This window comes from Hirundo rustica, chromosome 1 (genome assembly GCF_015227805.2).
Source record: "Hirundo rustica isolate bHirRus1 chromosome 1, bHirRus1.pri.v3, whole genome shotgun sequence".
NCBI classification, from domain to species: domain Eukaryota; kingdom Metazoa; phylum Chordata; class Aves; order Passeriformes; family Hirundinidae; genus Hirundo; species Hirundo rustica.
The window spans coordinates 51,218,447-51,233,495 of record NC_053450.1 but is presented as its reverse complement, the minus strand read 5'-3'; the positions used below and the strand labels follow the sequence as shown (position 1 = coordinate 51,233,495).

The 15,049-nt window shown below is 39.0% G+C and overlaps 2 protein-coding genes across 5 annotated transcripts in view; one reads left to right on the top strand and one right to left on the bottom strand.

Annotated features, from left to right (window-relative positions):
* Positions 1 to 8,374, top strand: part of LAMA1 (laminin subunit alpha 1) — a 99,730-nt gene extending 91,356 nt beyond the window's left edge. For both annotated transcript variants that reach the window (XM_040057190.1, XM_040057183.2), the window contains exons 58-63: positions 673 to 862; positions 2,813 to 2,971; positions 4,014 to 4,167; positions 4,771 to 4,904; positions 5,965 to 6,187; positions 6,640 to 8,374. In XM_040057190.1, coding sequence (XP_039913124.1) covers positions 673 to 862; positions 2,813 to 2,971; positions 4,014 to 4,167; positions 4,771 to 4,904; positions 5,965 to 6,187; positions 6,640 to 6,800 — 1,021 coding nt within the window. In that variant the 3' untranslated portion in view covers positions 6,801 to 8,374. The remainder of the gene's footprint in view (positions 1 to 672; positions 863 to 2,812; positions 2,972 to 4,013; positions 4,168 to 4,770; positions 4,905 to 5,964; positions 6,188 to 6,639) is intronic.
* The window catches only part of ARHGAP28 (Rho GTPase activating protein 28), a 76,616-nt gene continuing 69,893 nt past the window's right edge, over positions 8,327 to 15,049 (bottom strand). For 2 of the 3 annotated variants that reach the window (XM_040057202.2, XM_040057221.2), the window contains exons 13-15: positions 14,855 to 15,009; positions 14,091 to 14,155; positions 8,327 to 12,326 (exon numbers count right to left, since the gene is read on the bottom strand). In XM_040057202.2, coding sequence (XP_039913136.1) covers positions 12,235 to 12,326; positions 14,091 to 14,155; positions 14,855 to 15,009 — 312 coding nt within the window. In that variant the 3' untranslated portion in view covers positions 8,327 to 12,234. The remainder of the gene's footprint in view (positions 12,327 to 14,090; positions 14,156 to 14,854; positions 15,010 to 15,049) is intronic. The other variant, XM_040057211.2, reaches the window with a different exon arrangement.

Below are 15,049 nucleotides of genomic sequence, written 5' to 3'. Positions count from 1 at the left end.
AGGCTACTGAGAAGAATCATTTTGTTGAGACCTAATATGTGATAGCCTCTCTGCTTCTTGTACTTGTTTGAGGGGCTCCCAACATGGTCCCCATCACACTGCCTGCAGGACACTTTGTATTTTCTTCTTTCAACTCTGGAAGTCTCTGCAGGCATTGAGAAAAGAGTGTTTTTTCCTTCTAGCCCTTCTGTTACAGCTGCTGAGCAGAGGACATTGCAGAGGATTGATGCCATGTAGTCTGGACCTGGTGTCTCCATAATAAATGGCTCATTCATCTCTTCTACCTTTTAAGCCCCCTTCTGTTTTCAGTCAGCCCATAATATCCCAGCAAGCCTGGCTAATAGTAATGGATGGCATAAAGTTATCCTGAAATTGGTTCATTTCTTGGGGCAATAAGCAAGGCTGCAGCCACAAACAGCCTGTCCCTCTTAAAGTTCATCTCACTCTTTGACAAGCACTTTTTCTAGTTTTGACAAGTACAGCACTGATTTCCATTATGAAATACATTGTAAGTCATGCTTTCTTAGAATCAGTGCAAATTCTGCTTTTCTGGCCTTTGTAATAGTAAATCTCCTTTTATAATAATCGGTTCAGGCTCTTCTCTGTGTCCAGAAAACCTTTCATCACTGCAGAAGAAATACCTTTCAGTAACACTGAATTTTTATTGTCTAGACTTTCCGTCCAGCTGAATCTCAGAACCTTTGCCTCCAGTGGCCTGATTTACTACATGGCTCACCAAAACCAGGTTGATTATGCAGCCCTACAGCTTTATAGGGGACAGCTCCATTTCTCATTTGATTTAGGCAAAGGAAAAGCAGTAGCTCTTCACCCTGCTGTTGTCAGTGATGGAAAATGGCATACGGTAGGTGGTCGCCAATATCGTGCTTCATTTTCTCTCCCCTGGAGGTACTGGTATGGATTTTGCCTGCCTTTTCTGTATACTTTCTGTGTTGCAAAAGCAAACTGGTTCTAACCCAATCATGAAGTCATTCAGAAAACATTTATTTGATAATTATTTCCTTCTAAAATTGTCATTAATTGTACACCAAATCCATCTTCCAACTACTGTCAAGTATCTCAAGCTATTTAGGAATTAAATAGTTCACCAACTCTGTAGTGATGGTCATCTTCAACAGAGAAGGACCTTACAGAGAGGTGTAAAAAATCTGAATTTTTCCAGAGAGCTTTCAGTGCGTTATATCACCAAAGACCTGCACTTCAGTGTGTGACAGGGTGACAGAGATCTGCGGGTGCACAGTTTCTCTTTTTTCCCACTTACCGATTATTACCTGAGGATGTCACAGCAGCTAGTGGTAACAGGGAAGCACTGTCTTTCCTTTCCTTGGTTGAGGCAACATGAGAAAGGGGGCCATTGGAAATGAATGCAGGACTTGTCTTAAGCAGAGTTGAGGAGAAATTCTGTTTATAGAATGGAGGTGTCACACAGCACTCAAAGCCTTCTGCACAAAGATTGCATCAGTCTCTGTTGGCCCAGTTCCTCCAAGCAACCACCTGCTATTGGGTCTCACTTTCTTGTGTGAGAAGTGACTGTGATGTTTGCAGGAGTTTTAGAAGTAACTCTGAGGATATCACTTTTCCTAAAGGCAGGTGAGGATAACGATATTCATCCTGCTAAGCTTCCCCTCCCTAACCCATATGTGAAGCCTTCACTCTAGGAAGTGGCTTCTGTGGGACTAAGTGATTGATGACACAAAGCTGCCAGCTTTCCTAGGTGCCTCGGGAATCAGCGCAGCTCTTCTTGCTTTTCATAAACAATCATCAGAAGAAAAAACAGCAAAAGTTAACATGAAGAAAGGAAATGTGAACTTCTGCCAGAGATATACAGTTAAGCTCTGCTGCCTACCCTGAAAGGAAGAACGCTCCAGGACTTACAGCTGCATGTTTAAAATTACACATACATAAAACTCCTACTGACACTATCCACATTTTAAGAGCTGAACAGATTCCATATGAGAGCTGACCTATCTTTACTACCCAGGACATAAAGCAGGACCTTCAGCCTTCCTCAGAGGTTAAGACTGAGTCACACCACTTCCCAGCTGGGGGTGGTCATTGCAGTCCCTCTGCAATCAATGCAAACTAATATGCATTGCTACTGAAAGAAGCAGCACTTCTTTTCCTTCTTTGCCCTCTGCTCATACCACCCTGCTTTACCCCTTTATCCCCTTACCACACCAGATGTTCATGAAACTTCATGTTGAACCTAGTCATGATTCTGAGTGGGGCAGAAAGTAAATAGAGAAGAATAAATGGCTAGCTGACTTCCCTCAGGCACATGCGAGTAATTGTTTTAGGACAAGGCAGGCATAAGGACGTGAGTGAACAAGATGGACAGAACTGGAAAGCTTTTTGGTCATAGCTAACGTTACACTGCTTATCATAAAATGACAGCACAGGAATGTGCACTTGAGAGAGCTGAGATGGCTCAGCTGTTGGGCAGCACAGTAATTGCAGGAGGCCAGCACAGAACGCCTTTCTCCAAACTCGGTGACATACCCATATCCTAAGGCAATAAACTGGTGATTTAAAGAAATAATAAAACACTGAAAACCTTAGGCAGGACAGTATGAAATCATTGTGAGCCGTTGGGAAGGCAAGAAAGCTGTTCAGCTGCTCAGCTGCATTCAGAAATGGTGTCAGCCTCAGGAATAATTTCAAGAGGGTGCCTCAGAACAGAATGTCAAAGCAATTAAACCACTAAACAATTGTCTTGCTTATTTCTATGGCAAATAATGACTAGGTAACAAATTTAGCTTACTCATTTATGTGTGCATGCTTCTCTTTTTTACAGGTAAAGACGGAATATGTTAAAAGGAAGGGCACAATCATTGTGGATGGACAGGAACTGGTAACAGTCAATGTTCTGGGAGATGGTAGCACCTTGGATGTGGAAGGGAAGCTGTATGTGGGAGGACTCCCCTTAGACTACGTGCCAAAGAATCTTGGGAATGTAAGAAGGTTTGGGGTGCAGGGGTGTCTCTGGCACTTTACAAGACTAGAATGAGCACAGTGCAGCAAACCCATCTAATTCAGCATCCTGTCTCTGACAGGCTGAAAAGAAGTACTTAGGGAAAGAAGCAACAAGGAAAGTAATGACCCTTTACCAGATAAATCTTTCTATCTTTCTATGGCTTAATGACTCCAGCTATAGCTTATATCCCTGTGTGTTAGTAATAGCCCTTAACAGAACGTTTTTTCATTCTGCTTCTCTGTTAAAAATGGATAAAGAATATAAATTTCAATCTTTCACAGTGTAAGGGAAAAACATGACCTACAATCTCAGTCTTTTTGGTACCCGAGTCCTATTGCTTTCAAACAGAAATTAGGTGCCTTAAATATCTCTGAAAGACTGGGTTTAACTGTCTTTAGATTAAAGCATATTTTGTATACAAGCTTTTAGAGGGTAGGTTTTTGTCACCTTCCTCCTTGTGCAGCCCGTTACATCAATGAGAGTTCTGGTGATGATGATAATGTTTCTCATAGAATTGCAGAATGTCTTGATTTGGAAGGGATCCTCAAGGATCCTCTTAAGTCGAACTCCTGGCACAGGACACTCCAATGATCACACCTTGTGCCTGAGAGCATGTTCCAGGTTGCCCAGCCACCCTCTGGAGTGGTTCAGATGAATCTTTTTGATGAAGAGAACTTGCAAAATGTCCTACAAAAGTTTTGATTACTCATTAATTTGCTGAAGCATGTTTGGAATGTTTTTACTGTTGGGTGTATCCCCGCTCAGAGTTAAGCAAGTACAATTCTTTCTGTATATTATGGACAGTGTATACTCTGCTTCAAACAATTTGATTTTGACATTATGCACCTTATATGTAACGATAGAAATTTAATTACATAAATATTTTAGAGTCCTCTGTACTTTGTTCAGATAATATTTTATCTACAATAAGATCAGGTGCCTTAGGATGCCTTAAGATGCCTTAAGAGAGCATTGCAGCAGTTTATACTAAGCATTGCATCTTATGTTTCCATATGCTTAGGTTACTCACAGTATCCCTGCCTGCATTGGTAGCATGACAATTAATAGCAAACAACTGGACAACGAGAGTCCTGTCTCTATCTTTGCTGTGAACAAATGCTATGAAACAGTGCAGGATGGTACTTTCTTTGATGGAAGTGGCTTTGCGGCTCTTGGTAAGTGTCATTCAGTGAAAATAGTGCCTTACTGAATTAATGTTATTGAAAACATGCTCCTTTTAGGTCTTACTGGAACTGTGTGTAATTAACTGACTCCTCACACAGTGAGTTCGTGCCCTACATATGGATTTAACAAACCGAGTCCCTTTACTCCATACAAAAGTGGCCATTTCTGCAAAGGGCTATCTTGCACAAATAAAAGAACTAATGATTTTTAGCACTGGGAAAGAAATGGACTACATCTTTCTTTAGCTAAGAATATCTGTGTTCATATTAGGGTCTGTTAAAGAATATGAAGACAAAAGACTCGTGAAGTAACATGAAAGATTACATTTGTGCTCTTTACTGTTTCTTACAAATGAGATTGAATGGATTAAATCTGAATTAATGAAACCCCCCCCCCCCTTATTTGGGCATTTATATTTTCCAGTAAAAAATGGGAATTATTACTTTAGAAAACTTATTTTCCAGAGGTTCTACAAAGTCATATTCCAGCAGCATAATTAACAAGTTTTTTTGACCTTTTAATGGTAATGTATACATTTAACTTTGTACTGTGGGTTGTGAGTCTTCTGCTAGAAGCTTCTGACTTCTTTTCAGTCAGAGAAGGCTACAAAGTGCGGTCTGATGTGAACATCACCCTGGAGTTCCGTACAACAGCGGTGCACGGGGTTCTTCTCGGGGTCAGCAGTGCCAAGGTTGATGCCATTGGACTGGAAATTGTACATGGCAAGGTAGGCTGCCCTGTGCAGGCACACGGATTTCACAAAGGTTTGCTTGAAACTGGGAGGCTGAAACTCTTGGAATGCATGAAATACATGTCAGTGAAGTGTGATGGAGGCAACTTTCCACAGAACAAATACGGGACAGACTTTGTCTCAAGGTTTCTCATTGCCATCATATGATAAAATGTGCAATTACCAGAAGTCACTGGAACTTTTTGGACTTTTAATTAGTGTAATTTATGTTAGTGTGCAGCCACTCTGAACTCCTGTATAGCATACCTTGTATGTTAGGCCAAATATATATCTTTTTTATTACTTAATACTTTTTCTGCCATAAAATTATCCTTGTCCTTGAGAAAAATATTGCATATACAATGCACACTGTTTTGTAACCTCTTTTTCAATATTCATGAGCAATTAACTCATTCTCTACTTCTGCTGGCCATTATGCTCCATAAACCTTTTAACAATCAATATACATAGCTCTCCAGTCATCTCTTGCATTAAAAATATACACTTGATTGCTCTTAAGTATTTGTTTTTGCAGAAATAGCTCATTTTTTATTCAAAGCTTCCTAGCTGGAGACAGTGTTAAATATCACTGTTTGTGTGGGACATAATTTCCCAGTTACTACTTACATATTAATCCTCACCACAGAGCTGAGGAAATGTCTGCTGCTTTGAAAAATAAATACATGAAAAAAATCAATACATTTATTGGCAATGACAAGGCCATTCTTCTTTCTCTTCAGTTATACACCATGCATCTTCTCTCAGATCTGAAGTCTCAGGTTCTGTGAAAAACACCTTGATTTGTATTTTTAAGAAATATTGAAATCCCTGCTGAAGTGTATCAATGGACCGTTGCATAGGCAGATCTAAGTGTTTTAAATTTTAAAACACACTTTAATAAGGATCTACTCTGTCTATCAAAGTAAACATTAACTGTGCATATTGCCAAACATTTAAAACGGAAATCTCTGCACCAGTGCGATTATGCTTTTATCTAGGCAGATTAGTTAATGTGTTCTTACTTTATATCTTCATTGGCATCTGGCTGTTTGTACAGGTTTTATTCCATGTCAACAATGGAGCTGGCAGAATAACGGCTACATACGAACCAAGAGGCACAAATAGCTTGTGTGATGGGAAATGGCACAAGCTTCAAGCAAACAAAAGCAAACATCACATTTCGCTGATAATTGATGGGAATTTGGTTCACGCTGAAAATCCCTACATCCAGTCAACATCTGCAGACACGAACAACCCCATTTATGTTGGAGGTTATCCTGGTAGGTACAATAATATTTCCCTTCCCTTCTGTCCCTCTTGTTCTCACTCTTACAAGAGTGACTCTTAACATGTGCTCCCTTTTGGTTTGCCATGGGAATTGGTGACTGTGTTACAGCCCAGCTGTTGCTTCATATTCTTCTAGTTTCTATTTTAACTTCAAAAATACCATGCAGAGTGGCTTTCTCCTCTGTTTTTTCCTCTCATCTTCTATTGTTCCCTGGCAAAAACTATTTCTCCATGTTCTGCCAAGTTACTGCCATGCTGGCTTACGCTTGAAAAAGCACTGACTGTCCGGGATGTCACAGTTCATCCAAAGAAGAATGGAACTTGATGCTCCTCAGGTGTTGGTTTTATCTCTCATTTCAGAGGGGCAGAATTTTAGTAACCTGGATCTTTGTATTTTTTCAGTTTGGTGGAAATAGATTTTACATATTTCATGTTTGTCTTTCAGCTGATGTCAAGCAAAACTGCCTCACAAGCAAGAGCTCATTCCGTGGCTGTTTGAGGAACCTTGTTTTGACCAAGGGCCAACATACAGAATTGTTTGACTTCAGTAGAGCTTTTGACCTGCGTGGAGTGTTTCCTCATTCCTGCCCTGGGGCTGAGCACTGAACTGTAGCAAAGCCCATCTGAATTGAGAGAGGGGTTTTTTTGTGTTGGTCTGTTATTTTGCATTCTCATTTCGTAATGAAAAGGAGAACTGTTAAGAACCTGCATCTATTTGATTTTTCTGGTGGTTTTCCAACTCAGGTCACTTGTGGTTTTTTTTTTAATCAGAAGCTCTATGTCTGCATTTTAACTAAATGGTTTTAAACAACAAATACCTCTACAACAATTTAAATGGCATTACTTGGGTATTTTTCTTTTGGGAATTTTTATTAATCAGTGTTTACAGTATGTTTTCTTTTGATTACTTCACAGTATTTCATTTTATTGTGCGTTGGCAGTTTTGTAAGAAGGTAATAATTTTGGACCACATAATAAAACTACAATAAACTGCATTATTTTATGTAGTTCAGTTGTCCATGTATTTTAGTTAGAAGAAAAAGAGCTGCAAGGCTGAGAAGTTACAAGTATGCCCACTATGGGGAGGTTAGAACTAGATAATCTTTAAGGCTTCTTCCAATCTGGGCCATTATACGATTCTGATTATATGAAATGTAAGTGGATGTAGTCCAGCAGAGGGAGCAGGAGACTGACTAAAGTCAAAATTTTGAAGCTCTTAGATTCAGAGTTTAATGAAGAGAATTTTCTTAGTTACACTTCGTAAGGTAGCTCCAGTTCCTTTTCCTTCTGCCTTACTATCTAGTGCTTCTGACATTCATTACAGATACACTGGCTAGATGGATTATGCTCCTGTTTATGCTTTCATGGAATCAGCTCTAGCACAAGCAGCATCTCTATGGCACCGAGATACCTGTGAAGTGATGTGCTGCTGGAGAAACAATTTGGGTCTTATTTGGGAAAAACTGTGTATTTTGGCAATGCAAACTAATGACCATTCTCTGGAAAACAGTGTTTTTTACAGACGCTGGGAGGCAGTTTTGAGGCCAGGCTGAAGTTGTATCTTTGTCTTTTCTTACCGTGCCGCCTCTGTTCTAAAATCTTCCAGTAGCTGTTTTTGAGCCAGGTTTGGGGGATGTGTACTCAATCTCAATTAATTAAGGACGGACATCCATTCATTAACTGGCCAGATCATTGACAAATGACAAATGTGTCTCATACTTTAACATACACCTGTAATAAACATAGTTCTTTGCAAGTTAAATCCATCTCGCATTTTTTTTCTCTTTGAACTAGCAGTATTTTTGTGTGCTCATTCCAATTTTATTTGGCTTTTACTAGGCATTTGTACAATTTGTTCTAAAGTTAGTTTTTCTCTATGTATCTTGTACCAGTTTAAAAATTATTGCGTGAAATGAAACTCCGAAGCAGTTTGCCGTTGCTTTCAATGAGGCAGGATTCCAAGCTGTATGTTTTGTACATTGTATAGAGGTAGTCCAACGAAAGAGCTCCTGGAGCAAAATGCTCCTCCACTTCAGCAAGGGTGGCAGAACGTGGTCTCTGTACAGCAGTTCAGGTGCTGTAACAACACAGTTGCTTTTAAAACAGATACACCACTGCTTTTCTGCCCCCTGCTTCTATCCAAAATACAGGTGTTTAGACTTGAAGAGCTGGCTTTGTTGTATTGTTTTTATTTTTGACATGGATACAATACAGTGGACACACTCTGCTGTACAAATACACTTACGTGTTGGCGTACTTCAACAAAACACAAAACATAATGAGGAGTGTAAGGGAAACATACATACAAACACTTCACTTTGATTAGTGGCATTGTATTATTTTCCAGAGAAGACACACATTTATAGAAACCCATTGAAAAATAAAACTGAAACACCATGTGTTTGTATTCATTGTCTATTAACCCCAACATCTGATCTCACAAGGTTCACATTACAAGCATAATTTAGGCAACATGGTTTGGATAAAATTTAATCCATATCCTGAAATAAGTATTTTACTAGATTTTTGTGTTTTTTGTAATTTCAAACCTTGCCTCATACAAAAAGAAATACTTTGTCAATGTTAATGTGAAATTGATAATAGATTAAGTAGTAAATGTCTAAGCCAAAATATTTTTCCTGGAAAATTCAGAGTGAGGTAGTTAATATTACACATGGACACAGACACATTCGCACACACTTTCTAATGACACCTGCTGCATATACAGGTTAAAGCATTCCAGTCTGTTTTGCAACACCTGCTTTTACACTCTCTCTAATGTGTTGATATGCAAAATGCTGTCCTTGTAGACCCGTGGAGTATGTAAATGCTTGAGGCATCTTTGGAATTTCAGTAATTTTATCCCTGCTTGCTACCACTTTCTTGCTAATAGCTTTCCACATTTGTTACTTTTTGTTAGGTGTCAATTGTCTTGCAACTTAGTCTTGCCTTCAGCTTCTGTTAGGAGGAATAAAATTCATCATGCCTTCACCAGCATCTTGAAATATATGACCTAAAGTTGAGACTTTCTATTTCAAAATGCCATTGAGCTTGTTCCATTTGTCTGCTGCATATTAAATCAAGTTAGTGTACCAAAACAATACAAAACAATTTAATGTGGAACAGTATTAACCACTACACATGGGTCATTAGGGCCATTTGTATCAAAAGAGAATTCTGACGTTCTCTTTCAGAGACAGGAGGTATTTGGCCACTCTGTGTAGAATCTAAGTCATCTGCTAATATGCATGTCTTATTAAGTTACAGGCAGTTTTTGCATAAAGCAAGAGCTTGCAGGGTGGATTTTATTACACTGTATTTGACTTTCCTAAGTTGTGAAGTGGTAAAAGTCTTCCAAACCCCCCTTGTTTTCTGTACAGAATGCAGGGAGATCTATTTCAGAAATAACATTGATGAGGTCAAGATCATGCTGAGCAAGTTGCAGCATGAGCACGGGGCTGTGCTCTGTCCTTTCCCTTGAACAGCCATTGAGAGCACAAAGTGAAGTGAGTGGGGAAGATGGAGGAGGTCAATGTATTTGTCTGAAAGTACTGTAGAAAGTTAGCCCATTTGCTATGACATTTCAAATTATTTTTTAATGTTTAGGCTTTCTGTATAGTCACAGAATGCCTTTTAGTTGGCTATAGATACAGTGATGCTTAGCATTTATATGATTCTCTTTGTATTCAAAGCACTTTCCACATAAAAAGCTTTCGCTGAGTTTGTTCTTCCCAGATGGATGTTTATGACTCCTGATCTGCTCAGGGAATTGTTTGGCTACAACTGAGAGTAGAATTAAACTCAACTAATTCTCATGTTGCCTTTATAGGGAAAGTACTAGTCCTGCTTTACAGCTGACAGACAAGGGCAGCATAAGCAGAGTGAGCTGTCCATTGCCACAGAGGGAACTGAAGGGTATTGGGAGCAAAGCACATGACAAAATGTTTATGCTTAGTCCTATAAACAAGCCACAGATCTACTATCTCTTGTATATTTAAAATAAATAGTTGTCAAAATAAGGAGTGTATTTTATAATATGACTGTCCTTTTTTTTTTCCCGGCTGCAACTATATCTCCTTTAGTGTTAAGAAGAAAAAGGAAAAATGAAAGAAAACAAAAAAGCCAACCAAACACAGAAAAAAACTCAATTAAAAAAAAAAAAAAAAAACAAAAACAAAAAACCCCCACAAAAACCAAAAAAACCAAAAACAAAAACCACAAACCCTGCCAAAACAAGCAGAAAGTTAAAAATGGGACTTTTTTTCTTTTTAAAGAAAATATTGTTCATTTTTTATCAAGAAGATAAGAAGACAGGATCTGCCCTCTGCAGACATTACTGTTGCTGGTAAAGTTACTGATTCAATGTCGATTTCTTTTACTGACTACTAGCAATGAAAGTTAACTATTGGAGAACACATTTAACTTGACACATTTTAGAAGCTCTGCTTCTGGTTCAAATCCTCATTGCACAGCTTCAGCAGAGCATCACAAGTTAAGAGGCCTTCTCTGCAGGCCAGCAGACTTTATGTTCACCTAGAGGACTTGGTTTGGAGTGCTTTTAAATTGCTATGTAATAAACAGAGCTTCTGCCTCATCCCTGCGTCCAGTTCAGGAACGAAAATTGCTAAGGCTGGAGGTGGTTTCATTATGCAACATCATCTAATGATGGGGACACTGTAGTGCAGTTGAAGGCATTGGTTCCCACTCATTGCATGACAGAGATGAAAAAAATACTTGCTCTTTTCCAGAGATTTGTGATTTCCCTACTCAACAAACCTCTTTTAGTTCAGCACAGCCCGAAGTGAGGTGACTGAGTGAAGAACATCGCTTGCTCTTGTGGCTAGCTCCAAAACAGATGTCCTATCTGACATTCTCAATGCAGTTGCAGCCCACTATTCTCCTGTCAGCCTGTGTGTTTGCTTAGACTGCATGCCAGCTGTAATTTGCTATGTATCTGTAAAACCCCCAGCACAACTGGACCTAGATTGGCTATGGTTTTGAAGACCTAATGTGTAAATTATTAAATCCCTTTTCTCATTGGAAGCACTATTTCTTTTCCATGCTGTATTATACAAGACCTGAACAAAGATCTCATTTGTTGATGGAGCTGAAGAGTATAAAAATTGCTTACATATTAAAGCTAAAATAAACAAAATAAAAAGAATTAGGTTACCATAAATCAGAAACCATAATGTTTAACAAAAAAGGTGATGACTGTAAGTGGCACCATTAGCACATCTCATAGTCTGGCATTTACACAGATTTAATTCTGAGAGTATCAAGTAACAGGCAGAGCTAGGGGCATATGCTCCTTCTCACCTAGCCTTTGTCTCCTGAAAATGTGTGTGACAGGAAGGGAGGGGGCTGTAGTTTGTGGCATTACAAGTGCACACAGCTGAGGGATCCAAACATGATTTTGGAAGACTTGGTCATGAGATATACAGTGGTATTTACACTGAGCAGTACAGCTGTTTACAGTTCCTCCTCCTGCCTCCCTCCCAGTACCAGGTACTCATGAGGAGTTACTGGGAGACACAAGTATTGCAGTAACACACACTGTATGGGTTTACTTTCAGGAGAAATGTTTGGTTTTCACACAGCTGTCTTGGCACTGCTGCATGTTGAGCTCCCACCTTCCGTGCCTGACAGACACCTTCCCTTCTCCAACGTCTCTGGCACGCTTCTGTGTTATGCTGTGGTCAGTAGTGTTTCATTCATCTGATGCCACTGCATTATTTCCAAAAATTGTTCCAACACCAGGTCAGGAAACGAGCACCGTACCTTGGTCTGCCCTCCTCACCTCCTGGGCCAACTGGCACAAGTGTAATCCATAAAAAAGCATAACTAATGTGGTATTTTTCCAATGGTTTGGAAGCTGGAATACCAGAAGTACTATGTGCTGACCATCAGTTGGACAGAACAGTAGGAAGGAATGATGTCCTGTAGGACCATATTGTTTTGTCTCTGCCAGAGCTGCTTAAAATGACAGGCATCACTCTTGTCCATTTGGTTTTCGTCCAGTATACTGCTACCTTCTGCTTCAGCTGGCTTTTGGTTTTATCACCCATTCTGCCTGAGGATTTGCACGGTAGACATCTAGCATGAACGCATCTGGATCCAAACAGTGCTGACCTGAAAAGGAAATTGTCAGCCATGAATCACAGGATGTTCTGAGCACACAGGGACACAGAGCTGTGTTAAAATGTCTCTGCACACAACAAGCCTAGTTTGGTGTGTCCATCCAGCTAACGTCTTGCCTGGATACAGAGAGGGCCTTTGGTAAATTTGCCAGTGATTTTACAGTCATGAATTCACTGTCACTTCCAGGCAGTATGCCCTGCATTACACTGAGTGATGGACAAGACATTTATGGTCTCTTGAGAGGCATCGACAACTCAGTTTAAGTGCTATGGAATTACTGAACTGGAACTACAACTCTCTGACTTCTGCGTTATTTTTAAATGCTGAAAAGTAGCTCTGTAAACAATGTGTTCCCATACAGTAGTATCTTGTAAAGAAATGCATGGACTCTAACAACGTTTTTGGGAGTTGCCAATTTGCTGGTTAAAAAAAATAAATCCTCTGCAGTCCGGCTTTTTCATTAGCTGCTGATTAGGAATTTGTGTCTGCCTTTGCCAGAATGAGGATTTTGTGCCTTTTAGTTGAGTAATAAGGCAATAAATTCTAGAGTTAAGTTGATTTGTTGAACCATATTGCATTTACATGGGGTAATGAAGTCATTTCACTGGTGAGGTTACTTTGCTGTGACACAAGATTATGGTAAAATTTTTGTACGGTTACTTACGAGGTCACAGGGGTCCTAATGATTTTATTCAAGTGAAAGCAATATAAATGAATTAATGCATAATTAGTGGACTAAGGTACCCTGAAGGATCTAGGACTATAAAAATGATTTTAAAGGAAGATGCAAATTAAATGTTCCAATTTTTTGGAAGACCATGATAGGAGTATTTGAGATTGTTTCACAAGGCCTTTAGGATTTTGTTTTGTTTTGTTTAGCTAAGTTGATCATCCTGTTTGGACAGGCAAAACAAATCACTTATCCAATATTGTTTTGTGTTATCATCAGTAATAAAGACTGATTCCTGATTGCTGCTGAAGTAAGTGTGTGATGTTTTTTAATAACTTTACAGAAACTCTTTAGAACTGAATCCAGAAGAAATAAGTAATGATCTAATCAGGTAATTCACAACTGACTCCAACAGAGCATCCAGAATTTTAGTATGAACAGAAAAAGAGGAGAGCCAGGATTGTGTAATATCAAATTAAAATATGTTTTTTGACCTTTAGACCAGAAGCCTGTGGGTCAAGCCACTGTTGTTATTATAAAAAGTGTCACTGCATGAAACAGAAGAAGACAAAGGCCCCATTGCAAGGAATCTGCAATCTAAATAAAGCACACAGATTAGTGTGCGTATAGAACACCGATACGTGCAGGGGCTGAATTCACAGTTCTGTGGGTTTTTACTGGAGGGAGGTTAACACATACAGTAAGAAAGAAAGAGGTCTTGGAAAAAGGCTTGACAGCAAGGTGGAATGTGCTTGCAAGAGGAAGACTAAGGATCTCCTAACCATGGAAAAATGCTCAGTTATGAAGAGAGAGAGGTAAGCAAAAGGTCAGATGAATTTGGCAAGACTGTAAGAAGTGCTGCTGAGATCCAGCCACTGGGTTCATTCTCTCCTGTGGGGTGCCCCTCCTGTCACTCTGGAGTTGGAATAAAATATTGACATTGATTCTAACAGCTTTTGGGTCAGGCTTCTTTCTTCCAAATGGACTGGAGGGTAGGAGAGACCCAGCTGTGTCAAAACAGTGTTGCCTGAGGTGTTTTAGGAGATTATGGACATTCAGAATTAATTTTCAAAATTGAGACGTACCTATATTTCCTCCAATTTCATGTAAACTTTGGATCTGGCCTCTCATGTTCTGTGATGATCCACGGCTAGGATGGGAAAAAACCTTTCAGTTTGACACTCTGTTATAACCAGTGCCTTATCACCCATCATCTACAGTAAGCTAAAGTTTGACATTTTTTCCCCTGTGAACTGCCTTATCAGAACCAACATCTTACACCAAATGGACTACTGCAGAATAATCAATCTGCTATAGAGGTAGGTTACTGCATCACATTCAACCAAACATTCTATTTTAAAATACTTAAATTTAAACAATTAAATATTTAAAGCACATTTATTTTATATTATTTATTCAAAGAACAGAATTATATGGTAACATGGGAAGGCTTTGCAAAAAAGACTTTCAGATACAATTCACCATTTCCCATAACTTTTAATAATTATTATCTTACAGAAATAAAAACATTCTGCACTTATGGATAGACATAAAACAATCCCTTTGGGTTGTCTATGTAGCAAATCTACAAAATATATGTTTAATGTACATTTTTAGTAGTGGTGTAAGGGAAGGCAGATTGATTCTGTATAAGAGCCAATTATTAAGTAAAATAAAAAGAGTAAGATAAGTGGTTAAAATTTCTTTGACCAATATAACCACAAATTAGCAATTTTAGATTTAAGAAAGAGTTCTTGTAACACAATGAATCTTTGAAGAGGGAACAATCTATTAATTTATATTTCTGACATTGTTGTTTAGGAAAAACAAAATGTTCTGCTTTACCCACCTGTTTTCACAATGGAATCGAGCCAGGATGTCTTTGGCCTTTGTTTGGCTGTTGAGTTGAATTGCCATAGAGACTTTCGAATGCAGTGGAGCATAAACTCTTATCACCCCCTCAGGTATGTCAGACTGCAAGTATGGAGGAAAAGTGACAGCTCCCTAAAATCAATATTCAATAAAGTAAGTCTAAGGCAAATGT